This window comes from Leucopleurus acutus, assembly GCF_964270905.1.
Source record: "Leucopleurus acutus genome assembly, chromosome: X".
Classification (NCBI taxonomy): domain Eukaryota; kingdom Metazoa; phylum Chordata; class Mammalia; order Artiodactyla; family Delphinidae; genus Leucopleurus; species Leucopleurus acutus.
Genome location: NC_139148.1, coordinates 35,479,436 through 35,507,432, shown reverse-complemented (window position 1 = coordinate 35,507,432; position 27,997 = coordinate 35,479,436). Strand labels below are relative to the sequence as shown.

The 27,997-nt window shown below is 45.8% G+C and overlaps 2 protein-coding genes across 3 annotated transcripts; one reads left to right on the top strand and one right to left on the bottom strand.

The window, feature by feature from the left end:
* Nucleotides 1-110: 110 nt before the first annotated feature.
* Nucleotides 111-19,548, top strand: LOC309978098 (uncharacterized protein CXorf38). 2 transcript variants are annotated; one of them, XM_082864438.1, is made up of 7 exons: nucleotides 111-892; nucleotides 1,052-1,186; nucleotides 7,348-7,467; nucleotides 8,665-8,814; nucleotides 9,120-9,299; nucleotides 17,015-17,177; nucleotides 17,783-19,548. In XM_082864438.1, exons 1-6 carry the CDS (start codon nucleotides 677-679, stop codon nucleotides 17,174-17,176), a joined length of 963 nt encoding a protein of 320 aa, XP_082720564.1. In that variant the 5' UTR covers nucleotides 111-676; the 3' UTR covers nucleotide 17,177; nucleotides 17,783-19,548. The 2 variants fall into 2 exon arrangements, with proteins under 2 accessions (XP_082720564.1, XP_082720565.1); XM_082864439.1 differs by having other exon boundaries at nucleotides 694-892; nucleotides 7,304-7,467.
* Nucleotides 19,549-23,839: 4,291 nt separating this feature from the next.
* On the bottom strand, nucleotides 23,840-24,311 carry MPC1L (mitochondrial pyruvate carrier 1 like; the record flags this gene model as incomplete). The annotated part of the gene is given in 2 exon segments (XM_082865086.1): nucleotides 23,840-24,032; nucleotides 24,034-24,311. Coding segments are annotated over 2 exon segments (471 nt in total).
* Nucleotides 24,312-27,997: the final 3,686 nt, after the last annotated feature.

Below are 27,997 nucleotides of genomic sequence, written 5' to 3'. Positions count from 1 at the left end.
CTAAGTCATCTAAGCTCGATGCTTCAAGACCATAGTGGAAGAAGTCCTCATCCCACTCGGGGCGATGCAGCCCTCCAGAATCCGGGTGATGTGTCGTCCTGTTTTGCCTCTGCTAGGTAGCCCAATGGCGGATGTCTCTGAGCTTTGTGTCACCTTGGCACACCGCAGGCGCTTAACAGGTGCGCGGTGCAGACAGCCAACGGTCAAATTTCACTAATGTCCAGATAGGCTACAGCCAACCTGCGGGCTTAGGATCCAGTTAAGTAAACTTTCTAGAATTGTATAACACAAGGAACATAAGTAATTCAATAACTGTCTTGAGCACCGTCTTACACCTCTACAATAAAAAAAAAAAAAAAAAACAGGAGCACAGGCTTCAGGAGAGGGAGCCCAATCGTTGGCTGGCGAGGTCTCAGTTTGGGGGAACAGAGTAGAGGCTTTCTGGGCGAGCACCAGAGTACGTAACGCATCGGTCGCCATCTAAGACGGGGGTGGGGCCGACGTGCCCCGGAAACTAGAACTCCCTGCCGCCTGGCGGTTGGGGGAATCCGGGGCGCCTTCGGGCGGGGCCACGCCCAGAACGCCGCCGTCGCCTCGGGCGCGCCCAGACTTCCGCGCCTGCGCACGACCGTCCGCCCCGCCCCTCGCCCCGTGGCCCCGCGGGCTCGTTCCCGACATGGTGCTCTCTGAGCTGGCTGCGCGCCTCAACTGCGCCGAGTACAAGAACTGGGTGAAGGCGGGCCACTGCCTGCTACTGCTACGCGGCTGCTTGCAGGGCTTCGTCGGCCGCGAGGTGCTCGCCTTCCACCGCAGTCTGCTAGCCGCCGCCCCCGGCCTGGGCCCCCTCGCCACCTGCCGCAGCGGCTCGCGGTGCAGCCCGCGCGCCCGCCAGGTGAGCACCCGGCCCGGGGTCTTGACCGTCGCCCCTCACCGTCCGCGGGCGCAGTGCCTCGTGCCCTCCCCGGAGCCGGGCCGACCGTCGTGCCTGGGGTTCAGATGCCCAGACGCCGCCCCTCCCTCCCGGGCCCCTCCTCACCGCCGCCCCCTGTAGTTTCAGCCTCAGTGTCAGGTGTGCGCAGAGTGGAAACGGGAGATTTTGAAACATCACACCAGCAGAAATGGAGACGTTCACTGGGGAAACTGCCGGCCGGTCCGCTGGCCGGTCGACGCCTGGGAGGTGGCCAAGGTAAGCACCTGCGGTCGGGAGGGTAGGAGGAGTTGGCCCACCAGGTAGGAGTTACCTGGAGCCCGGGGCGTCTGTTGGGTCTGTGTGGGAGCTGGGCCCCCATAAACAGATGCAGAGAGAGATTGGGCTTTTGATCAAGGGTGTAGTGTCTAGGCGGCTCAGGGCTGTTACATCGGACCCAACGCAGCTTAGTGAAGTAGAAGATTTCAACAAGAGACGCTGGGGCAAGATGTAGAGTGCGCATCATGGGTACAGGCACAGAGGGAGAAGCAGGCAAGGCCTTTTGAGGGTAGGCTCCCTGAGTAGCTCACTTTGTCTGTAAGGTGCCATGAGGATGGCAGAATAAGCCAAGGGAAGTTGGGGTTAAGATAGAAAGGACCTTAAGTGCCTAGCTAAGGAGTAAAACTTTGGGGAGGTAGGGGTGGGGTAGGCAGCCAGATAAAAGGGGACTGTTCGGCCCGTTTTCAGATCTTGGTGATGTGACTTACTAGCTGGGCTGATTGAAGAATTTTCTTTTGATTTTTTGATATTTGCCAGAAGCCCAGTAGGAGGGGGGGGGGGAGGGGGAGTCGAAGTAGCCTCCTAACACAAATTCACCTCTGGAGTCAGTCTGCATGCAAGTTACCAGCAGGCACAGGCTTGGTGCCTGGGAAGCAGGGATCAGAATCTCCGCCCAGCTGCTGTGGTGCACCACTGGGCCAGCCTCTGTCCCCTAACCTCAAAAATGAGGAAGTTGGACTATATCGGTGGCCCCCAGACTTTTGGCTATCGTGGTCCAGTAAACCCATCTTACCCTCTCCCCCGTTTGTTTGTTGCTGCCGTAGAATTGCCAACTTCTGCTTTTACTTAGAAAAGAAGAAAACTTAAAACTCTACCCTTTTCTATGACCGTCCCTCACCTGTTTGCTTTCTGTCACTGCTTTCACACCCTCAGAATCCTCTTGAAGCCCATGCCCCCCGTTTCTGCCGCTCTTCCCCTTCTTCATTGCTGTCACCTGCAGACCTAGTCCAACCACATGTGTGTATATTCTCTCCCCAAGCTGGACTCCCCTCTCAAACATCCTGTGATCCTCTCGACCTCAGCCTCCCACTTGCATGCTCACACCCGGACTGCGTCAGCACAGGGAGCTGCGGTGTCCAACATCCTGCTTGCCCTCGGTGTACTTATTCAACCCGCCCCCACCTCTGCCCCACCCCTCGTCCCTCTCCAAAGTCCACAGCTTTCCCAGTCCCCAGCAGCCTCTGCCCTCCCAGCTTCCTTTGCTTCCTCAGCCAGCCCAGATTCCACAGTCCATCCTTCTGTTCGGTCCCTTGCAGTTGTCTCGGTCTTCTTCCTCCTTTCTCTGCACTTGCCAGGCCCAGCTCCAGCCCTGATGACACCACGCCTGCTGCTCTGGGGAAGAATCTTTCGAGGGATCTTTCGCTTTCAGTTCTTGATCACGAGCCCAGCAGCCTGGCCCTGTCTCTCCGTAGGTTCCTGTTCCCGGAGACAACTGTTGCTGCCTCTCCTTCGCTGAGCTCCCACTCCTCTTCCCCCACCTGCAATCCCAGCTGCTAACCTTGCTCTGGCTTTCTTATCTTTTTACCAGACCTACCAACCTACCTCAATGTGCACCATCTTCTTCCTTCTGCTACAAAGGAGGAAGGGCGTTTCTCCTCTTACCGCCCTGTCCCTCCACTTGAGCGTTGGACCTTTTCCCCTCCCACCTGCCCAAGGACTTTGAGTCTCCACTCTTGCGACCTCCCAGTTTATTCCCATCACCGTACAAATAGCCTTAGTACTGCCTTGGTTTATTCAATTTTTTTAAAGAAAGAGATTTCAGTATAGAGTTACTATATGACTTAGCAGTGCCACTCCTAGGTACATACCTGATGAAGTGGAAACATGTGTCCCCACAAAAACCTGTGCCCGAATGTTCATAGCCGTACTCTTCACAATAGCCAAGAGGTGGAAACAACACACATGTCCATCAGCTGATGAGTGGATAACCAAAATGTGGTTTATCCATACAATGGGATATTATTTAGCCATAAAAAGGAATGAAGTACTGATACATGCTACAGTATTGCGTGAACCTTGAAAACATTATGCTAAGTGAAAGAAGCCAGTCATATATTGTATGATTCCATTTATATGAAATGTCTAGAATAGCCAAATCTATAGAGGCAGAAAGTAGATTAGTAGTTGCCAGGGCCTGAAGGAGAGAGGGGGCAATAGCTAATGGGTAGAGGGTTTCTTTTTGGGGTGATGAAAATGTCCTAAAATTGTGGTGATAGTTGTGCAACTCTGTGAATATACTGAAAACCACTAAACTGTAAATGCTTAATTTTTTTATTGAGGTGTAATTGATTGTAACGTTATATTAATTTCAGGTATACAACATAATGATTCGATATTTAATACTTTGTGAAATGGTCACCACAGTAAGTCTAGTTAATGTCCACTACCATGTGTGGTTGCAAATTTTTTTTTCTTGTGATGAGAACTTTCAAGATCTGCTCTCTTAGCAACTTTCAAATACTGCAGTACAGTATTATTAACTATAGTCACCATGCTGTGGATTACATCCCCAGGACTTATTTATTTTATAACTGGAAGTTGGTACCTTTTGACCCCCTTCACCTATTTTGCCCACTCCCCACCCCCCACCTCTGGCAACCACCAGTCTGTTCTCTGCATCTGCGAGCTCGGGTTTTTGTTTTAGGTTCCACGAATAAGTGAGATCATAGGTATTTGTCTTTCTCTGTCTGACTTACTTCACTTAGCATAATGCCCTCAAGATCCATCCATGTCATCACAAAGAACTGTGTACTTTATTTAGTTATTTTTTTAGCCGTATTATTACATTTTATTTTATTCATTGAAAATAAATAATTACCAGTGAATCCTTTCTAGATTTTCTAGTTTCCCAAAGTTCCCTGTATTCACATTCTTTTTTTTTTCACACACACACACTGTATTTTATTTTTACAAGAGATAAATAAGCTGACATCGAGCATTGTAAATGGATGACCACAACAAGAGCAACAACGACTGCAATTACTGAACACGAAACACGCTCATACTATGTCATGATATTGGCGTTCAGTCCAGTAATCCTCCACGGTAACAGCTCCTTTACTTTGCAGTGAATATTGATTTGTATATTTTTTGCCTCTGAGTCCTTGTGGGATTTTTTTTTTTTTAATTCACACAGAAAGTCACAAAAATTATAATCCTCCTCATCAGTTCACTCAGTCCCATGTAATTAATTTGTTTTTATCTTGCTCTTTTGTTAGCACTTTTGTGAATTCATCAGTTTTCCATTAGAGTTCTGAAAATGCTTGTTCATTCAGTTCAGCAGTATAGTCAGTTACCAGAAACCTGTACTTGTCAGAGTCTTTTCCATGAAGAACTGTGTACTTTAAATGGGTGAATTATATGGTATGTGAATTACATCTTAATAAAGCTTTTTTAAAAAAAGAATTGAGTGAATACTTGGAAAATAAAATTTGAAAAGAAAGAAAAACTTCCTTCATCCATTCCGTCCAGCTGTCTCCCCATTTCTCTAACTGCCTCCCACATACATACCCAGTAGAACTTCTCAAAAAGTGCTTTATGCCTAATTCTCTTTTCAGGGTTCATGCAGGTCCCGTTGACTCTTCAACCCACTCCCCTCTGCCTTCTGCCCCGCCACTCCACTGCATGTCTTGTCAGGGGCACACGTGACCTTCCGTTCTCTGGCCTCGCCCTTCCTACCTCTCAGCTATTCGGCGCTGCCGCACTGCAGGCCACTCTTCTTGAAACAGCCCTGGCTTTGTGACATCCTCCCCTCCTGCGTTTCCTCCTGTCTCCCCGGCTCCTCCTTAGCCTCCTTCTGAGTGTCGGTTGGCCTTCCTCGGGCCTTTTCTGTCCCTCCCCATCCCGCCTTCTCCCCTGGTGATACTGCCCAGGCCCGTGAAGTGAAATATTAAATACTACGTTTCTGCTGACGGCTCCCAGATTGGTACCCCTAGCAATGCGCTGTTCTGCGCTCCGGGGGCCCATACCCAGCTGCTACTTGATGCCTCCACTTCACCACCTCCTGGGTACTTCGTCTTTTCTTCTCAAGCAGGACTCTTCATCTCTCCCCGCCAGCCTGCGCCCATGCCCCACCACCAACTACCTACAGTCATTCTTGCTTCATCTCTTTCCCCCCACCACCCCTCTTATTTGTAACGTGCAAATTATCTTTGGAATCATCCTCGCCATCTCTGCATCACAGCTCTCGCCCCCTCTCCTGCCAGCCTCCCACCTGGCCGCCTCTGCTGCTCTGCTCACCCCTGGTTGGTCCTTCACACAGCAGGATGTGCGGTCTTCATGTGGGAATCAGATCGCGTTCTTCCTTTGCCCAAAACCCTTGGATGGCTTCCCGATGTCCTTAGAGTAAACTCCAAACTCCTTGTCAAGTCCAGTAAGGCCCAGCACGTCTGGCCCCTGTTTATTTCTCCAGCCTTGTCTCCTACTACTCAGTGAAGAGACAGGAGGGGGTAGTGAGAGGCAATAGCGTGTGTTTCTCACCCTGTGCTTGTCACGTACGGAACCTGGCGGTAGGCGATACCATTTTAAGAAACAGCTTTCAGAGGCAAGGAGGCGGCAGAGCCTCTGTCGGCTTCTGGTTCTGAGGAAAGGAAAGAAGTACTAGAATAAAACCTTGACGTGGGAGAGACAGGTTTATATTGGTGAGAAAATGCCAGACTGGACATACCTTGTAATGGGAAAGAAAAACTGCTTGGTTTTGAGGCAACTAAGGCCCCTCCCACTTTGGGTGTTCCTCTCAGCCACAGTTGGAATAAGCAGTGTTTCTTTTCTTCCTCTTTTTTTCCTCTATTTCATCAAATTAGTTTGCCTGTGATACATTAGTTCTTTGTTAACACTTGTAACATCCATAATCTACTTTCAGCGGGCTGGCCAGAGACAGTGATGGTCTTGGCTACTGTACCTTTTGATAGGGGCCATCCAGTGTGTGTAGAATTCTTCTCAATTACATGAGGCCGAGGTGTGTGATTCTGCCACCATCAGGAACAGAGCCCTGACTCTCCTTGGGGGGTGTCGGCCCATACCGTGTTCCTTTTTCTGCATTGCACCATGAGCACTGTAGGAAGCAGCATGGTTGCTTGCCTACGGAAATGTGTTTGTTTTCAAGGGAGCAGGTCTCTTTATTTAGAGTTCTTTTTTGGCGAGTCATTTTTCATATGTCATCTCTTCTAGTCCCTTGGCAGGAATGTACTCTCGAGCTTCGTAGCTTGGTAAAGTTGTTGCCTTCGGATGTAAATTTGGAAATACTTCGGGAAAGAAATACGCCCAAGCCTTGCTATGACACCATTTTGGGGGTACACACCATAAGATGCTACAAAAGGAAAGATCATGCTCGAATGAGGCCATTCTGTTGTATCTAGTATCTCAAACCCTGGGACCCCGTCTGTAACGCCTGTGTAGGTCCTGCTCACCTTGCACCATCAGCATAATAATTGCCAACATTTGTGGCCTGTGTATTAGCATGTGCCAGGCACCGTGCAAGTGGTTTACTCGCATGAACTCATTTAATTCTCGAAACATCCTTCAAGGTAGATGAGGACAGTTAGCCCCTATTTACTGATGAGGAATCCGAGGACAGGTAACTTGCCCAAGGTCACACAGTTGACAAGTGGCAGAGCTGGGATTTGCACCCCAGGTCTGTCGCATTCCACAGCCCAGACTCTTAACTTTCTACTACCATACTGAACTTTCTCGAGTAATTTTAAAGTGTCCACTTGGGAATAACTATTACTTTAAAATCTTCTTTAACAGCTCAGCCACTGAAACTTCAGTAAGGAAAAGAAAAGGGTGGTTTCTTCCCCTGCCTCCTGCTTATATGCCATTAAGAAAGGACAATTAGGTCGAGTGTGTAAGTGTCTGTAATAGCAAGTGGACAGATGGAGCAACTCTTCTTCAGTTATTGCCCTGGGCTGAGGCTTGGCTGCCGCACTGTTTCCCAACTTGTGTTTTGGACTCATGAGGCTCTAACTTGAAACCTCAGTAAGAGAGTTTCAGTCATCATTTGGGGAACAGGCACATAGCATTTGTCCCACTAGCCCCATGTAGATAGATGTCTCCTAGGGTTGGAGGAGACTCGGGTGCCCCTTGGGCCTCCCCTGCTGCAGGCCTTCATGCCCCGAGGACTGGCAGACAAAACAGGACCCGAGGAATGTGACGCGGTTGCTCTTCTAAGTCTCATCAACTCCTGTGATCACTTCGAGGTTGATCGAAAGAAAGTCACAGAGGTAAGAACTGTCAGATTGAAAAGCAGACAGAGTTGGTCGGGTGGGTACTGTGAAGACCAGCCAGGAGCCACACCCCGTGCTGCTAAAGCAGCCGTGTGGGCAGAGCTCACGGCTCTCCCCAGACAGTGGTGTGCGAAGGAGTTAGACTTTGGTCCACAGTTGTCATCGCTGAGCAGGCAAGCAGGGCTCACATCACATGCACCTTCTGTGATGTCCCAGAACCCCTGTGCGAATGCAGGCGGGAGACTGACCCTTCAACCCTACCCTGTTGAACTTTTCCAACAACCTGCTGTTGCACTCTTTGCCACTAAATCGACAGGCCTCAAATTTCTCTTCCCTGTTCTGCCATAAACAGAAGCAAAGTAATCTTCCATATTAAAAAAAAAAAAAAACAAATACAGAGTAATGCGTCATTCTGTCCATTGGATGCCAGCATTGGAATCCTGCCCTTCTCAATCTCATTGGCTAAACAGTTGCAAGGCCAATTTACCTAGAACTGAGGAAAATATAAACACTAATGGATAAACAGTGTCAGAGCAGATCGCTACGCTTGTCAGACTTCCTCTGGGAGATTTAGACTATCTCTGTTTCACCAGAGAACAGCTCTGGCACATTTGTTACTCTAAGGATCCTTGAAAAGGGTATATAGCATACCTGGATTATTTATAATATGTAGAGAAAATGCATGTATATTTTGCTAGCATGCCAGCAGCTGAAAGGACTGAGAATCCTTTATCATCAGCAGACTCAAAAACTATCACAGTATAAAATCGACCCCTTTGGTAGCTTTTAACCAAGAGTGTGGAAGACTTGGCATGAAATGTATATTAAAAGAGTCTTGCATTGTCTGCCTTGGCCTTTGGGTATTCTCAGAGCCAGTAGCCAATAGCTTTGCTCTTTGGCAGGTTGTTTTAAGTTAGGGCATTTGGGGGATTGTGCGAGAGATACCCACCCGGCCACAAGATTTCAAGGACTAGCGACAGTTATAGGCTTGTTTGTATTTCTTACCCCAATTAATTTATTCAAGTGGCTGGGGGTTGAACATCCCCCTCGAGCCTTGACAGCACCTGCAGACCACACACTTGTGGATTTTAGAATTAACAAGGCCTTTCAACAGTCTTTCTCTGGAACTACAAAATCTCAGTTTACCCCACTATTGGCCTTTGAAGGCTTTTCTCTCTTTTTGTCTTTCTATAGGTGATTAAGTGTCGTAACGAGATCATGCACTCTTCAGAGATGAAAGTGTCTTCTGTGTGGCTTCGAGATTTTCAGATAAAGATCCAAAATTTTCTGAATGAATTTAAGAATATCCCAGAGATTGTGGCGGTATACTCCCGAATAGAACAGGTAAAAAAATCACGTTTAACAGTTCCTGCATAAAGACCTAAGGGGGGAAAAAAGGAATCACAGTCACTCATTTAGAATTTGAAGCTTATTAGATTTAAACAAAATTCTAGAATGTAAGTAGGGGAACAATATTGATATGAAGTCAGAATCGTGATTGGGCTGAGCAGCTTTTCTGTGGTCACGGGATGTTATTAGACTGGATCCAGTCAACGATGTTTAATTACAAATTCTTTGAATATCTTTTTTTTTTGGGGGAATATCTTTTCCATTCAATCAGTTCATATATTTGTTCGGTAACCCAACAGCTGTTGACGTCTGACTGGGCTGTTTACATCCCTGAGGAGGATCAGCCAGATGGGTGTGACTATGAAACAGGAGTTTACCTGAGTGAGCACCAAGTAAACGAGATAGAAATGGAGTTACTAAAGGAAAAACTTCAAGAGCTGTATCTTCAAGCAAAGGGACAAGAGGTGTTGCCTGAAGAGGTAAAAAAAAAAAAACAAAAAAAACCCATTATATCCTCTGTGTGAGTAAACAAAACAAAGAAAGGCACCAGGGAGGAAGAGTAGCACATTTTAACTTATTAACGGTTATGTTTCTGCTTTAAAAGTCAAATAATTTCCAGAAATGGATATTCTTTTGGCATAGATTACTGTTACCCTTAAACAAATGTTTGCACCCCATCAGCAAACATTTGGGTGCCTAATATGTGCCACAGAGTGGAAGACCACAGGAAGGGCGGCCACAGAATCCTGAACCGCAGGCTCCCGCGACTCTCTGCAGCTCAGAGGGGCGATTGCAGAAAAAGGCTTTGCTGAGAAGGCGCTGTCGAGCTGGGACTAAGAATCAAATCAGAGTTCAGCAAATTGGCAAGAGCAGAAGGGCATTCTTGGCAGAAGGCATTTGCCAAGACATGAAAGACTAGCCTGGGCCAGACAGTGACGAGGCGACGTAGGAGGGAGGTATGGTCGGTTGTGAGGGTGGTCAGGTAGGTCGAAGCCGTATTTTGAAAGGTCTTCTATGCCTCACTAAGGGGTTTGGACCTAATTCCCAAAAAGCAGTTGGGAGCCAACAGAGGTTTTAAATCAGGAGAGAGTAAATGAATAGATCAGATAGGGCTTTTAGAAAGTGACGTCTTAATGGCACTTGGAGGTTGGAGACGAGCCAGGAGGCTCTTGGCAGCTGTGTGAGGGTGAGAGAAGGAGGACAGAAGCTAGAGGTGTGGGGGAGGAGCCGGGTGCGGGAGGCACTACTGGGGCGGAGCCGCAGTGGCTGGTTAGATTACTTGGGGCGTGGCCCGGGGCTGGCGGGAGGTGGCGAAGGAGGGGTTAAAGGATCCTCAAGGCTTCTAGCTCAGGACGCTGCAAGCTAACGATCGTCTCAAGTACAGGAGATCTGAGTCCCCCTTGTTACATGCAAGATATTAAAAAAACTAACAGTAGTAGAATTATATTTTGGTAAGGTTCAGAAATAGCCCAGCACTTGCTGGATTAGAATTCCAGATTCCCAGGATGTCTTGGACAGATCATTTTACCTCTCCAATTCCACCTCGTCCGAGGAAAGTAGTTTTACTGGCTACCTCGTGAAACACAGCGTGTTTTAATACAAAGTGTGTATTTCGTTTTTTAGGCCATGCTCCGTACTGGTCCATGTGCCGACGCTAACTCTTCTGACCTTGACCCAGGTGCTCCACTCAGCTTGATGAACTCCTTTAGCACAGGGACTGGGTACCAGTGGTTTTGGGGTGCACCCACCCTGGCACACCATAGGTATTTAAAGTGACGAATAAGGCTGTTAAAGCTGTTTTCTAAATCCATCTGTCTCATCTGGCTTTATTTTTTTTTTTTTTTTTTTTCAAAAAGTATTTATTTGTTTGGCTGCATTGGGTCTTAGTTGCGGCACGTGGGATCTAGTTCCCTGACCAGGGAGCGAACCCAGGCCCCCTGCATTGGGAGTGCGGAGTCTTAGCCACTGGACCGCCAGGGAAGTCCCTCATCTGGCTTTACTTTAAAATGCCATTAGAACCATCCCCAGTTTTCTTTCCACTGCTCCTTTTAAAAGCAGAGTCAGACAACAGAAGAAAACCGGGGGATCAGGCTCACGGTCCCTGAGTCGTCAGAAATTCTCTCCTCTTTCTTGAGGGAGCTGCAGTTCTTTTCCTGTTTGTGTAACAAAGAGCAAGATGCATCAGTAGCAACACACTGAAACCAGGAGTCTCTGCAAGTTGGGAGCGGGAAGGGACCTGGGTAATACCCTGCTTTATAGCAACCCTAAGGGGCAGGTGCTGATGGGCTCAAGGCCTCACGGCTGGGGTATGAGGGCTGGCCCGGGGGGGGGGTCTTCCCGCTCTGGCCCTGGGCCTGTCTTCCCACGTGCCGTGCAGCGGCTCTCATGTCACCGAGCAGCTAGCAATTGTAAATTTCGACCCTTCATTATCTCTGTTTTACAGAGAGGAAATTGGGGTTAATTGGCTTGTCCTCTGGGTCCCCAAGTCTCTAGATAAAGGTGATAAATTCTCGTTTTTCATGCTTTCTGTTCAGTGGACCGTGGCATTTCTCTTGATATTTCAATTGATCAAGTTGTAAGTTCGGACTGATTGGCACGTTATCTCTGAGAAGCTGAAGGATGGCTTTCCACGATGTGTGGAACAGACCTCTTTTGAAAGTTCAGCAGCAAATACGATTATTCATGTTCTTTTGGGTTAGTCTCCAAAGTCAGAGGATTTGGTAAACCAAATTTCAGTGACTCTAAAACACTATGAATTGCAAGACGCACCATTAATTCAGTCACTTGTAAGAAAAAAAAATGCTGCCAATTTCCTGTAAGACACTATCAATGGTAAGGCGCAGTCTCATTCGAGATGTTAAAGTATTTAAAAATGTGCAATTAGGAATCAAGAAATGCAGTGGTTGTATTATGACCGCGGCACTTTTTGTGTGAATGTTTAGCAAGACCTGTTTCTGGTGTTCATTAAAACAGCAGAGCTCGGGTTGGAAAGCCAAGTTGAGAAGAAAGGGTTAATGGTGGTGATTTAGTGCGACAGTCCCCCGAAAGGAGCACGGGAGTGAGTGCCAGGGACCACGAAGCAGAGAGTTCATCATCTCCATTCTTTTCTGTCCAATTGGCGAGCCTTAATGATAACATTATAAAAGGGGGCTCCCATTAAAATACACTGCGCGTGCATAACTGTGATTGTAAAACGCGGTCCGCCTCAGAGCCAAATGGGAGCAGCAGCTGCCGCCCAAGAGCCCTTCACACACACCTGCCGGCCCTCGGCGCTCTGTTAGGATCTGGGGGGTTCAAAATTCAGCCAGAGAACGTTGAGCGCAGTAAGTGGCTAAAAAACATGCAAAGAACTTGCACATTCTTGAAAATCATTACTGACTTCTTAAACCCTGGTGGGGGGACAGCTTTCAGGGGGAAACTCAGGGAGGAGGTGACAGAATGCAGTCGAGGCAGGCAGGGAAAGGATGGAAGTGACACTCCATTGGTTATAGGCCAGATTTATTTCATGAGTGAGTGCCTACTGTTTGCCAGGCACAGTTCTAGAAGCTTGGCGTGCATCAGTGAACAAAACAGATGGTAAACGGTCAGCATAATAAGCAATGATGGGGCGAGGTCGAAGGAGGAGGGTTGTGTGGAGCACAGTGTGGGGATCAGGAGTGGCCGAACGGGGCTGGGGGTTGGGTTGCGCGGGGTGGCCAGGGAGGCCCCATTGGGAAGCTGAGACTTAGCGATACCTTGGAGGAGGTGCGGAGCAGCCGTGTGCGCTTCTGGAGGAGGAGCGTTCAGGCGGAGGGCAGGGCAAGCTGAGCAGGCTGGCTGGAGTGCGGTGAGGAGCTGAGCGAAGGGAAGCCTTGTGGGCCGTTGGGAGGATCCAGGCTCTTCCTCCTGAGGCGGCAGCCACACTGAGTTCTGAGCAGCAGAACGGTGAAGGGAGCACGCTGGCCGCCGTGTGGAGGATGCAGGGCCGGGGGCCAAAGATGGAAGCAGGGAGACATCAGGAGGCTGCCACAGGTACCAGGTCAGAGAGGTGGTGGTTCAGACCAGGGTGGAAGGGTGAAGAGTAGAGGTGGTGAGAAGGGGGGCACGTGTGGTGTGGGAGAGAAGGAAAGGCGTCAAAGACAAGTCCAAGGGTTTTGGCTTAAGTGCCTGGGAGTATGGAGGCGCTAAGCATCTTTTGCCTAGAACAGCGCCTGCCTGGCACATAGTAGACTCTCGGTACACTTTTGTTAAATGACTGTCGGAAGGGAGGAATGTACCAGACACAGTGCTAGGTGCTTTTACTAGATTATTTCTAATCCTCACAGGAATGCTTGGTGGTGTTGGTATCATCATCCTATATTTGCATGTATGGAAGTGAGCTCAGAGAGGTCAAGTGTCTTGCCCAAAGTCACACAGCTAGTTAATTGGCAAAGCTGGGCTTCAATATCCAAGTCTGTCTGACTACTTTTCTAGCACTTTGTTTTTCCATCTTTACTTCCTTCCCCATTTAACATATAAACGTGCATAAGCCTTCCCCATTCTTAATAAATTTATTTAAAAACTCCTTTTGACTCTTTCTCCTCCCCCCAAGCTAAAATAATCACCCCTGTTGAGCACATTTCAAGAGCAGAGAGGGTCAGGAGGTGACGGCACAAAGGATCATAGCTCCCAAGTCATGAAATGAGAAGGTCTATGGGAAGGGAGGACCCCACTCCATCTTGGAGGGTATGTGTGATGCACAGACCAGGCCGGCATGGTCTCGGGCATCTGATGGGAACCAAGGAATGGGAAGAACCCTGGGGTGCATCTAGAGCACCCGGCACAGGCAATGAGTGCTAACAGTGCAGTACCCGCAATTACTAATGTACACTGTGAATTATGTCATTGATGTAATCTTCATTTCACGTTTTTATGGTTTCCAGATTTATTATTTAAAGCCCAGGTATCTTTCAGGAGCTGTAGGCTTGTTTCTAGCCATGTAATAAAACAGCTCCAGCTGAAGGGCACATCCCCATCTACTTAGTAACCTGTCTGAAGACCTCTGGTCATCCTCAGCTCCACCCTGGCCCTCCCTGTTCCCTGTTCATCCTGGTCACAAGCCCTAGCCAGTCTTCCCCTCCCTCCCATCCCTGGCAGCCATCGTTCTGCAACCGACCGTCTCACTCACTGCCATCACAATAACCTGGTGCTGCTTAGGTTCTGCCCTAGCCCTACTGCACCAGAGTCCATTGTGTACATCTCTAAAGTTTAAGAACCACCACTCTGCTAAGAGTAGGGTACTCCATCACTTTCCTTCGTTAGATGTCGATCATCTTGACTTAGCTTGGAATTGGGGGTCCCTCATTTTAAACAATTCACCACACCCCAAAATATTAATAACTCTCTTCTTTGTAATAAGCACAGTGACCAGTGAGGGTATCCTCGGATAAGCCGAGTGAAAACACTTCCGTGGTACTATTCTAAGAATACATGCTTTTATTAGTTTAAATGTCAGGAAGGATGTTACTGGTGGGAGTTTAAATTGGTATAACCTCTAGAGATGACAGTTTTGGCAAAATCTATTAACATTAAAACAGAAACCTCTATCAATTAAAACTTCATTCCACTTCTAAAAACAGATCCTACAAATAGCCTGTCACTTTATGCAAAATGACACATGTCCCAGGTTAGTTACTGCAGCAGTATTTCTCTTAGCAGAAGGTTTGAAATAATATGTTAATACATGAGACATCCATAACTGAAAAACTGTTCAGCCATTAAAAAAAATAATGAGGCCACTCTTAACAATCTGATATAGAAAAAAATCAGTTGAAGAACAATGTCTAATATGCTGCCATTTGTGTTTTTAAAAATGTGTATGTGCCAATTATGTCTCAATAAAGCGGAAATTTTAAAAAGGTGTGCACATATATACATATATGCTCACGTGTAAATGCATGGACTATCTCTGGAAGAGACACAAGAAACTTCATTGTGGTCACCTTTAAGAGGAGCTGGGTGACCGGGGACAGGATGTGGAAGAGGACCAACTTTTTACGTTGTACGCTGTGTTCATCTTGAACTTTGTACCAGTATATTTATTACTAGTAAATATGTATGTATATTTTATAAATATTGAATAGTAATAAATGTATATATGTATACATATTTACTAGTAATAAGTGTACAAAATTCAGAATCAAAGAGCATTATATGTGTGAGTGTATACATTTGTATATATGTGTGTGTATATATATATGTGTGTATGTGTAAATGTATTTAATCACAGTAAATGGGTACAAAATTCAAAATGAAAGGGCTTTATTTTATTTTTATATATACATATAGATGTATGTGTATGTATACGTATGTGTGTATATATGTGTATACACACACACACACATATAGGTATAGACATATAGCCCTTTTGTACAAATACAGGAAGTTTTACAGCAAAAAAAAAATCATCTTTTAAAATTTTTTTCCAGTTTTATTGAGATATAATTGACATACAGCACTGTATAAGTTTAAGGTATACAGCATAATGATTTGACGTACATATATCGTGAAATGATTACCACAATAAGTTTAGTTAACGTCTGTCATCTCATATAGATACCAAAAAAAAGAAAAAAGTGTTTTTTACCTTGTGATAAGAATGCTTAAGATTTACTCACTTAACAACTTGCAAATATACCATACAGCAGTGTTAACTATTGTCACATTGTGTTGTACATTACATCCCTAGTACTTATTTATCTTGTAAACTAGAAGTTTGTACCTTTTGACCACCATCATCCAATTCCCTATTCCCACCTCTGGTAACTGCAAATTTGATCTCTTTTTATGTGAGTTTATTTTTTTGTTTTTGTTTTAGATTCCACATATAAGTGAGATCATACAGTATCTATCTCTCTCTGTTTGACTTAACTTAGCATAACGCCCTCTGGGTCCATCCATGTTGTCTCGAATGGTAGGATTTTTGTCTTTTTTATGGCCAAGTAATATTCCATTGTATATATATATGCCACATCTTCTTTACCTATTCATCTGTTGATGGACCGTCACGTTGTTTCCTTGTCTTAGCTATTGTGAATAATGCTGCTAATTAACATGGAGATGCAGATATCTCTTCAGCGTGGTGTTTTTGTTTTCTTCAGATATATTCCCAGAAGTAAAATTTCTAGATCACCTGGTAGTTCCTTTTTTAAGTTTTTGAGGATCCTCCATACTGTTTTCCAGAGTGGCTACACCAATTTACATTCCCACCAGCAGTGTACGAGGGTTCCCTTTTCTCCACATCCTCACCAACATTTGTTACCTCTTTTTGATGATGACTGTCCTTTTTTTTTTGGCCGTGCCGCATGGCTTGTGGGGTCTTAGTTCCCCGACCAGGGATTGAACCCGGGCCCTTGGCAGTGAGAACACAGAGTCCTAACCACTGGACCGCCAGGGGATTCTCGATGATGACCATTCTAACAGGTGTGAGGTGATACCTCATTGTGGTTTTAATTTTCATTTCTCTGATGATTAATGATGTTGAGCACCTTTTCCTGTACCTGTTGGCCATTTGTATGTCTTCTTTGGGAAAATGTCTATTCAGTTCTTTGGGAAAATGTCTATTCGGGTCCTTTGCCCATTTTTTAATTGGGTTGTCTGTTTTTTTGCTATTGAATTGTGTGAGTTCTTTTTATATATGTGTGTGTGTGTGTGTGTATAATTTTTTATTTTTTTTGGCTGCGTTGGGTCTTTGTTGCTGCGCACAGGCTTTCTCTAGTCGTGGCGAGTGGGGGCTACTCTTCCTCGCGGTGCGCGGGCTTCTCACTGCAGTGGCTTCTCTTGTTGCAGAGCACGGGCCCTAGAGCGCACGGGCTTTAGCAGTTGTGGCTCGAGGGCTCTAGAGCGCAGGCTCAGTAGTTGTGGACCATGGGCCCAGTTGCCCCGCGGCATGTGGGATCTTCCCGGACCAGGGATCAAACCTGTGTCCCTTGCACTGGCAGGCGGATTCTTAACCACTGCGCCACCAGGGAAGTCCCTCTTTATATATTTTGGATATTAACCCCTAAAAGCAAAACATGTTAAGGAGACAAGCAAACACGCCCTTGTGTGGCCCCAGAACCAGCTATTGGTAGACACATGAACAGGAGCCAGTCTTGGAGCTAGTAAGTTTCTCATCTGAATTTTAAGTCTGCTATAAAATTATCTAAGCTGTGCATTGTATGGTTTCTTCTCACAGATCTTAAATCAACTGGAAGTGGTGAAAGAATTTCTGAGAAACAACGAGGATCTTAGAAATGGTCTTACAGAAGATGTGCAGAAGCTAGACAGCCTCCACCAACAGCCTCAAAAACTGGATTCGAAGGAGCCTAGGGCACAGACGCCTGAAGGGAAGGCCTGACGTGAGTGTAAGCATATGATGGTAAATAAGGACAGAATAGCCTCACCTCTTTAATGTCTGTTCTTTTAGGCAAGGCCATAACGCGCATAGCCTCATCTGAAGTTTCCCTGTGTCCTTTTTATTTGAAAGACAGGACACTGAGCTTTGTGCCCTTTCTGATTGATGGTTCTCACATCTGTGAACTAGTTCAAGATAAACTCCCTGTCAGCTGTGTTCAGTCAAGCATACCTGAAGTCACTGGTCTAGTCTTAAATGAATCAACTTTATGACATAATCAAGAAGCATTTCAGCCCTAAAGTGATGCCAGTGATGCCTCACTCTTAGCCGTGGCATGAATAATAGCAATTTGTTTATTTTCATAAGAAAAACTCATTGGGGCTTCCCTGGTGGTCCAGCGGTTAAGACTCCGCGCTCCCAATGCAGGGGGCCCGGGTTCGATCCCTGGTCAGGGAACTAGGTCCCGCATGCATGCCACAACTAAGACCCAGTGCAGCCAAATTAATTAATTAATTAATTTAAAAAATCCATGTTAAAATAAGTAACTGTCTTCAGTATTTTACTTTTTTTCCTCAAATGAAGAAAATTAAATATTTTCTTTTATTTTAGGTTGACCTTCAACAAAAATCAGGCATGTTCTGTGAAAGTCAGCCGGGTTTCCATCTCAGCCGTCCTTTTCTGTGCAAAAGGGAAAACTTACCCAAGTACTCCACTCAAACAAAAAGGAATTTGTGTCATCTTTTCCTGGACTTTCCTTTTAACTCTTCGGGAGTTTTTTTTTTTTTTTTTTTACATTCCTAATCTTGGTGTTATGTGATCTGTACCAGCCAAAAAATATTAGATACTCTTGTGCCAAACTTGCTGTCATCCGGGCTTTGTTGTTTGTTTTTTGGGTTTTGTTTTTGGTTTGGTTTCGCTGTTTAAAAGGTGAGATTCTTTTCTGGTCCTAAAACTCTAACTGCTTAAACACTAAAGGCTGTGTTCGGCCAGGCCTGTGTGAAGGGCCACGCAGAGTTCTCTGCCCACTGGCTCGCAAGTCCTGCGCCCACACATTTGCCTGAAAGTCTCATTCATGAGGATGCCCAAGGGTGGGCTGTGATGTACATGTTGAGATATAAATCCTTTTCGCCAGCAGGCAAGGAAAAAAATGTGCCCGAAAGGCCATTTTCTAGCCATTTCCAGTTAGTACAGAACTGTTACTACCTGTTTCTGGTAGCTTGAGGCAGTAGGACAAAGAGGTGGGCTGGAGAACACAGTAACTTGACTGACCAAAGCAGGGGGAGGGCCCAGGCCAGTATCACAAGCAGGGATGTCCGGGAAAGTTTTGAGGTTGCTGGCACTTATGGCACTCTTAAGAAAAGTCAGCCTTGGTGGCAGTCACAGCTCTTCCAGTTCAGTTATAACCTGAGTGCCGAGCACAAGGCCTGGCCCTTGCGTGCTCAATGAATATTCATTAACTGAAGGGTCAACTGATAGCTTAGAGGTATTCATAGACGCAAATGTTAGTTACACTGTTAACTAAGCCTTGTCCTTTGTTATGAGATTGAGGAATGAAACTTTAATATTCTTATGGAAGTTCAAAGACATCATTTTCTTTCAGCAAATTCACAAATTCATTCATACTTCCTTATTCCTTTTACCCAAAAAGCCATACACTTTTGACTTTGTCCTGTTTGTTTCCTAAACTGCAAAACCCCTGTCCCATTGCATGCAGTGATCTGGGATCAGCTGTACCCTCACCTTCCCCTACCTCTGCTCATTTCCAAAGCCAGCAGTACTGAACTGGGCCTTGTCGCCCCTGGACCTTGAGGGACAGAATTGCCACATTCCCCACTGCCTGGAGGAAGTGCTTCCGTTTCGAGCCCAGGTGAAGCCCTGCTCCTTTGCTTACTCAGCTGCCCAACAAGGATGTGATTTTTAGAGAATGGGGGTGGGGGGATGCATTTTTACCCTGAAATGCATTTAATGTAGTTCTGTAAAACCTGGATGAATGCACATATGCCTGTGACTTCCTGCTTTCATCTTTCCTGCTACTATTTGGTCTTTAATCTTACATTTTCTTTCTTCCTTCATTTCATGGAGTTCCTTTAGAAGACTTCAATAGTAAAGTAACAATTTTCTTTCATCTTGCAACTTCCCACAAACTAAGATACTCCATGAAATATTTCCTAGTTTCTACATGTAAGATAACAAAACTTGGGATCACATTAAATCTTGATTCACAAACCAATTTAAGATCTGATTTCTCACCTTAGGAACTTTGGATTATGAACACTTTCATTTCATACCTCTTGTATCTATTTAGCTTTTCCTTATCTACCCAAGAAACGTTTTATCAAGTATCAACCACATGCCAGGCACTGAAGTTGATGCAAATGGAGGCTATGTAAGGTATGGACAATGGTATGTATGTGAGCTGTCATCTTACTGGATTTATTGTCTGCTCTGATGAATTAAAGATACTGTTCAGGGAATTCCCTGGCGGTCCAGTGATTAGGACTCAGCACTGTCACTCAACTGCCGGGGCCCGGGTTCGATCCCTGGTCGGGGAACTAAGATCCCAGAAGGCGGGAGGTGCGGCCAAAAAAAAAAAAAAAAGAAGATATTGTTCAGAAAACATTATTCTGGCAACATTTAATTACATTAAAATTGAAACAAAGATAGGAAGACATGCCTGGAGGGGGCTTTAAAGCAAACATAGCTTTAAAGCAAACACAGTTTTAAGACTTCCATGGTGGCGCAGTGGTTAAGAATCCGCCTGCCAATGCAGGGGAGATGGGTTCGAGCCCTGGTCCGGGAAGATCCCACATGCCGCAGAGCAACTAAGCACATGTGCCACAACTACTGAGCCTGTGCTCTAGAGCCCGCAAGCCACAACTAGTGAGCCCGCATGCCACAACTACTGAGGCTGGAGCACCTAGAGCCCGTGCTCCACAAAAGAAGCCACTGCAATGAGAAGCCTGCACACCACAACAAAGAGTAGACCCTGGTCGCCGCAACTGGAGAAAAGCCTGCGCGCAGCAACGAAGACCCAATGCAGCCAAAAATATAATAAAACTTTTTTTAAAAAAAACTATAATTAAAAAAAAAATAGCAAACATAGCTTTAAAGGTTGATCCAGGGACATCAGCCCTGTGGGACTCTCTTCTACAGATCTGTGCACGTGGGCACAGGGCATGGACAAAAGAGAGAGGGGACTGGTTAATCACAGCACATCCATGCTACCGAGTATTATGCGACTGTTAAAAAGAAGGCTGCAACGCCATGATGGGGGATGACGTGTAAGACATTACAGATAGAAAAGCAGAATGTGTAACAATGCATAGCATGCTATAAAACTATGGTATTTTCAAAAAACAACAGAGGTCTGAAAAGTTGCGTACTTTTCCCAAGCTTTTTTGCCATGTTACCACTGCCAAAGGAATTGGGGTCGAATTTGGCTTTTCTATTTTTTGCACACTCGCGTATGACATTTTTACAACAAAGCTGCACTCCTGTAGTTTGAAAACTTTCCATTCAAATTTTGCATTTCAAAATAATAGACATAAATTCAAACTGCAAGACGTACATGTCACGTTTCCTGGAATATATTGTAGCCTCCATTTTTGCGGGGGTCAGCTCCACCTCCAGGGGCACTCGTGAGTCATCAGGGTCAGGAGAGGCCCAGGAAGTGGTTTCCTTCCCGCACAGGGCTTCGTCATCTCTAAGTGCCTTGTCTTTGTCCAGCAATGTGATTTGTTCCCAGCCTCTCCCTGACACACAGTATGAGGTTCATAGTTTTGAAAGAATTCGAGGAGAAAAATGGTTGTAGCATTAGAGTTGCAGAGATAAGGCAGTTCGTTGGATTTTAGTCTGGGCTTTGCCAGGAAGGTCAGAGGACCTAAAGAGGAAGATGTTACTTATTAAACTCAGTATAAAACCCAAATTCTGGGAAGTAACAAAAGTGTGTCAATAACAGAAGCTTCTGAAAAAATAGCTCTGCCTATTTGGAAAATGTTTTTGGCTTCATAAAGTAGTGGTAGAGACCTGTAGACAGTTTAAGTTAAATTGCCAAGACCAGAAAGAATTATGTTTGAGAGTTTGGGGAGATTATGAAATGATTATTACCCTAATGGTTTGAAGGGTGTGTTTTTATTAAAGTAGTAATCACTTACATGGCTTTAAACACTAATATCCTAGGCAACAAAGGGTTAGAGCTCTTAGCTGGGTGGGCATGCTACAAATTAGGTCCTGTAAGTGGAGCATTGCATTAGAATGGAGGTGTTGCAATCTTTTGGATATTTGCTCTAATCGTTTTGCCCTCTAAAAATGTAGAGTGACGGGAAATTATCAGCAGGGATTACCTATTTTCCCCTTACCAGGTTAATTAGAAACGTACCTGCTCTGATATGTCTTCAACAGACAGTGGCCTTTTACTGAAATACAAGAGTCAAATTACAAAATACATTTTGTAAAACAAATCTAAAAATGCATTAATTTCCACTCATGTAAGAGCAAAGGGGGAAAATCTTTAAAATTTTAATAAAAATCTCGATACAAGGTTATGATTCATTTCAGAACTTGCAGAACTGCTTTTTATTTTATGATAGTCTGAACTATCTAAAATATTATGAGCTACCACCTATCTTCCAGAAACTTCTTTCCTGCTTCTCAAACCCATCCTCTGTAATATATGCATGTTTGTAATGACCACAAAACTGTAAACTGAGCATTTTGTGACATCTCTTGGGGAAGGTGGGCGATGACCTTACATGATTTATTACTTTCTACTGAGTTTCAGGAAGGCAGGAGAGTTTTTATTTCAGAGCCACGTGTGGTAGGCAGTCTCCAAGATGGCCCCCAATGATCCCTGCCTCCTGCTATTCCCACCCTTGTGTTGTCCTCCCACAGCGTACCGAGGTTGGTCCATGTGACCAAGAGAACACAGCTGAAGTGATGGTATGTCACTTCCCAGATTAAGCTATAAAAGACTATGGCTTCCATCTTGGGCTTTCTCTCTTTTGGAGCACCTCTGGGGGAAGCCATGTTGTGAGCAGCCCTATGGCCCACATGACAAGGAACTGAAGCCTCCTGCAAACAACAGTGTGAGTGAGCTTGGAAGTGGATCCTCCAGCAAGTCTTCAGAGACTGCAGCCCCAGCAGACAGCTGAGACCCTAAGGCAGAAGCACCCAACTAGGCCCCTCCCAGATTCCTGGCCCTACAAAATTGTGCGAGATATTTGTTTTAAGTTTTTTTAAGCTAAGTTTGGGGGTGATTTGTTACACAGCAATAGATAACTCATACAGTCACTTTCCAGAGTTTGTTTTTCCCCCTGTATGCAGAATGTGAAATGCAGAAACTGCCTACAAAGAGGACTACTGCTTGGATGCCACAGAAGGTAAAGTGCCTGTCTTGTCCAAAACCTGATGTCTTCAGAAAATTTCAGAGTTGTTTTCAATATCTTTGCATTTGAAATCTTTAACAAAAGTAGGGGTTTTGATCACATACATGGGGGTTCCCCAGTAGACCACCCTGGAACTTCCCGCATTCTCCAGAGGGAGGGGGGATTAGGGGTCAAATCCTAGAGGGCAGCCTCTGCTGCAGAGGTAATGGCCTTACACCCAAAGCCCCACCCTTCTCTTATCCCTCCTCATGCTCCCAAGCAGAGTCCTTTAGCACTCATGGGATTCCTAGGGGGGATACCCTGAGCTAATACTGTTTACCACTGACCCTCACCCTCACCCCTAGCTACAGTGCAACACAGGGTGATAGGTTCACCACCTTTACCAACTGTCAGTTCCCCCATTTTTAGGCATGAGGAAAAGAGGAAAGGATAATGATCTTGTTTTTATTTTTTGTTTACCTAGAATTCAGGGTTGACAGCCACCGACCTGAGTTGTTTATTTATCCTGATTCCATTGAAGGTTCTGTCATTGCTCCCGGTCACCAACAGATTCTAGGTTCTCTTGCTAAGTACTCCTTAAAAGTCTGAGCTGGATTTCACTGAATTCATTTAAACCCCCTTGGAAGTATTTCCCTCAGTAGAAGTAGCCCTTGGAATTTTTTGGTGTACAAACATTGTGGCTTATCTGGCCCGGACACCCGAAACAAGTAACAAAAGCATGTTCCCAGGAGAGCTTAAAAAAAAATAAATTAGCTAAGTTGAGGTGTCTTTCGTTCAGCCTTCCTCCCATACATAAACTAACCCTCGAGTTGCAGGTCCCGTGGAGAGGAAGACTAGCCAATCTACCCTCACCTTCTAAAAACCATTTTATTTCCCTGTCACGAAATAAACAACACTCAACAGCTTCAGTTCTGTGCTATTTGCCATTTTTTTATTAACAGAAATGCAGGTTTCAATCAGATTCGCACTGTTTCAGAGTCAAAACCAAACTTTTTTTGTTTGTTTTTTTTGCGGTACGCGGGCCTCTCACTGTTGTGGCCTCTCCCGCTGCGGAGCACAAGCTCCGGACGCGCAGGCTCAGCGGCCATGGCTCACGGGCCCAGCCGCTCCGCGGCATGTGGGATCTTCCCGGACCGGGGCACCAACCCGTGTCCCCTGCATCGGCAGGCGGACTCTCAACCACTGCGCCACCAGGGAAGCCCAAAACCAAACTTTTTATTGATCTTTTCTTTAGGAAGAACAGTTCAGTGCTTGCAAGCTGCAAAGATTTGATAGGGCCCTCTCAATCATGTTCTGGGGTCAGTGGATCGTAGTCGGTGACCTCCAAGCAGTCGCCGTCAGTCACAGGGTCTTCAGCTGCGGGGGTGGTAGCGGGGGTAGCGGCGGTAGAGCCGGGAGAGGCGACAGAGGCAGCAACGGCTGTGGCCGCCGTGGCGCCGCCGCAGTGGTAGATCAGATAGCGGCCCCCCTGCACACTGCGCCACCACGTTGGTGCTGTGACACGCTATCAGCAGCAAGCTGCGAGGCCCTACGAGGTAGGCGAAGCGCATGAAGACCATCGAGTATAAGATGAACGCCGTCGTCACGCGGCCGCTGATGATGTCCGGCGGCGCCCACATGTCCTTGATGGCAGCCAGCGGGATGCCCCAGTTGGCCACTGGACCCCAGAAGTGCGTGCTGGTCGCGTAATCCCGGAACTCCTTGGTCTTCACGATCTCCACCGCCCTCCGCCACAGTGCCGCCACCGCCGCCATGATCGCCGAGCCGTGGGAGCGCCAACGGATGAACAGCCTACCGACAACGAGGTGGAGCGCAGAGCCCGGAACCGTTGATTACCCTGCGTCGGCCCGGAACCTCCGCCTTCGTGCGGCGGCCGTAAAGCGCGCTAGACAGCACGTGCCGCTGTCCTGCGTAGCTTTGGGGGCGGAGGCGCGGCCTCGCCCTCGTGCCTTCACGTTTCTGCCGTAAAGTGCACTAGATGGCACGTACAGCTGTCGTGCCTGTCTTTGGGAACGTGAGGCGCAGCCTCGCCCTCGTGCCTTCGCGTGACTGCCGTAAAGTGTGTATGCGTGTGCTTCTAAGTGAAGGTGGGCTCACAGCCTCGTCTTTCGCTCCTCGTCGTGCTGCGGCCGCCTGAAAGCTCCTCGCTCAGGGAGGCGAGGTTCCTGCTGACTGCTTCTCAGCTACACAGGAGGAAACTCTGTTCTCTCCAGTCTGTGGACAGCGTTGACTAGATGTTGATACAAAATTCTTCAGCCAGGTACAGAATTTTCTTTGCACAATTTGCCCGAATATTACTTGCGAAGTGACATTTCACCTCTAAATATTTCAGCATCTGGCTCTTCACAAGGACATTCTCCTACAAACCACAGTACAATAATCCACTCAGATACTTAACATTTAGTACAGTACTATCATCTAATGTGCAGTGCATATTTAAGTGTTATAGTTTTATGGCTTTTTTTTTCTTTATTGTTGGAAGGGGGAGATCCAGGATCCACTCAAGATTCACATTTAGGGCTTCCCTGGTGGCGCAGTGTTTGAGAGTCCGCCTGCCGATGCAGGGGACACGGGTTCGTGCCCCGGCTCGGGAGGATCCCACATGCCGCGGAGCGGCTGGGCCCGTGAGCCATGGCCGCTGAGCCTGCGCGTCCGGAGCCTGTGCTCCGCAACGGGAGAGGCCCCAACAGTGAGAGGCCCGCGTACCGCAAAAAAAAAAAAAAAAAAAAAAAGATTCACATTTAGTCATCATTTCTTTTACATTAATCTAGAAGAGTTCCCCAGCGTTTTTTTGTCTTTTGTAACATTGATATTTTTGAAAAGTACAAGTCAGTGTTTTTTTCAGAATGTCCTTAATTTGGATTAGTCTGTTTTCTCTTAAAGTTAAATGTTTTTTGGCAAGAATACTACACACGTGTGGTTGTGTCCTTAGTGCATCACAGTGGGAGGCACGTGATATCACTTTGTTCTATTATTGGTGATAGTGAGTTTGATCATTCAGTTGAGTTGTCTGCCGTATTTCTCCATTGTAAAGGACCTTTTCCTCTATGTAATCAACAGATAATCCAAGGGGAGCCTCTTATGAGAGTGTATGGATAAGTCTTTCACCTAATAGTTAATATCCATTGATGAAAATTCTTAATGACAAAACTGATGACTCTTTTCCCAGTGTTTTCTACCTTTTCCAGTATAAGTAATGTGTTGAAAAGTAATTAAGTATACATTGAAATATTAATACTTTAAGTAGTGATTTATAAACAAGCCCATTATACTTTTAAAAATTAATACATTCATTATCCATGTTCATTTACATCTCAGATGTTTTACAGATATAGCTTTAAAATGTACGGTATAGCCATTGTTCAAAAGGAAAGCAGCATCATTTTCATATAACCCTTTTAAAGCACTGGGCTTCCAAATATCAATGACCGGTATACTGGTGTGAGTCAGTTAAGTATACATTTGAATTAATAAATCAGCAAGCATGAATTAAGTGACATTTTAGGCCTGCCCTGCCAGATGCTCCAGTGTCCTAAAAGAAATGTCCACAAGAAGCTATCAGTACTTGTAGATCGTCTCACATAGCTTGTTACTTGATTTTGATTACCTATTGCTGTGTAACAAATCACCCTAAAACATAGTGGCTTAGAACAACAGCAATCCTTTATTTTACTTAAGAGATTTGCAGTTTGGGTGGGACTCAATGGAGACAACTTATCTGCTCCTATCATGGCCAGCTGGGGCAGCTCAGCTTGACACTGGAAGATCCACTTTCCAAATGATTCACTAACAAGGCTGGCAAGTTGATACTGGTTGTTGACTGGGAACTCAGCTGGGACTATTAAAGCTGCTTGTGCTTCCTCACAGCATGGTGCCTAAGAACAGGTGTAACAAGAGAATCAAACAAGCTATGTGGTAGGCAGAATTCTAAAATGACCCCTGCCCTCGCATAATCTCCTCCAGGTGTGGGCAGAACCTATGAATATGATTAGATATCACTCCCGTGATTATATAACAAAAGGGAATTTGCAGATATAATTAAGGTCCCAAAGCAGCTGACCTTAACATAGGGAGATTCTCTCAGTGGACATGACCTAATCACATGAGGTGTTTTGTTTTTTGTTTTTGGCTTAAGACAACAGAAGTTTATTTTCTCACAGTTCTAGAGACTAAAAGTCCAAAATTCAGCAGGGTCACGCTCCCTTTTGGGGCTGCCTCTTCCATCTTCTGGTGACTACAAGCATTCCTTGGCTTGTGGCCACAATACTCCAGTCTTGGCCTCCATGGTAACATTGCCTCCTCCTCTTCTGTGTGTCTTCTCTCTGTCACATGAGCCATTTGAGTGTGGGTCTGGAGGTCAGAGACGGAGAAAGTCAGAGATTGAAAGTGTGAGAGGGATTTGACCTGAGGGAGATTCTCTATAGCTGGCTTTGAGCGTGAAGGGGGCCACGTGGCAAGGAATTTCGGCAGCCTCTAGGAGCTGAGGGCAGCCCCAGCTGAGTGCCAGCAAGGAGAGGCAGACCTCAGTCCTACAGCCACAAAGAACTGAATTCTTCCAACAGCATGCATGCCTTTTGAGACCCTGAGCAGAGAACCTAGCCATGCTGTGCCCGGAATTCTGACCTACAGACTGTGAGCTAATACGTGGGTGTTCTTTCAAGCCACTAAGTTTGTGATAATCTGTTGTGCAGCAATAGAAAACTAATATAAGCTGTATTTATTGGCTTTTATGATCTAGCCTCGGAAGTCCCATAACATAACTTTCTCCAGACAAAAGCCCACCCAAACTCAACGAGAGCGGACATAGACCCACCACTGTAAGGCAGGAATGTTCAAAGTCATACTTTTTAAGAAGAGCATGTGGGATGGGAAATATTGTTGGACCACCTTTGGAAACTACAGTCTACTATATTCTTTAACTTGAAATCACATGACTATAGAACATTGGATCTCACGGATTGTCTGTACAATAGGGATGATAGTGGTACCTACCTCACAGCAGTATGGTGAGGTTTCAGTGTGTTCGTCCATGTTCAGTGCTTAATATAGGGCCTGGTGTATAAGAAGTGCTCAGTGAATTTTACCTGTTATCATTATTATCGTCCAGTCCAACCCTCTCAGTTTACAAATAAGGCAGGAAGCTTTAAGGAATTGTGTCATTTGCCACAGTGACTCGGTGAATTCATGGTAGACCAGGATTAAGATTTCCTTCTCTCACTGTAATCCTCTGCACAAATCACTTTAACGTCTGATGTGTTTCTGTCTTTCCAACTATGTTGTAAGTTCCCTTAGGCCAGCGAAAGTATCACCGAATGAAATATTCCTTCTCCCCACAAGCCTTTCTAATGTGTTGACTGGATTTGGCCCAAATTGAACAAGACAAGATCTGCCTGTTCAGAGGGGCATTTTAAAGCTAGAGAAACGGAGGTACAGACAACGG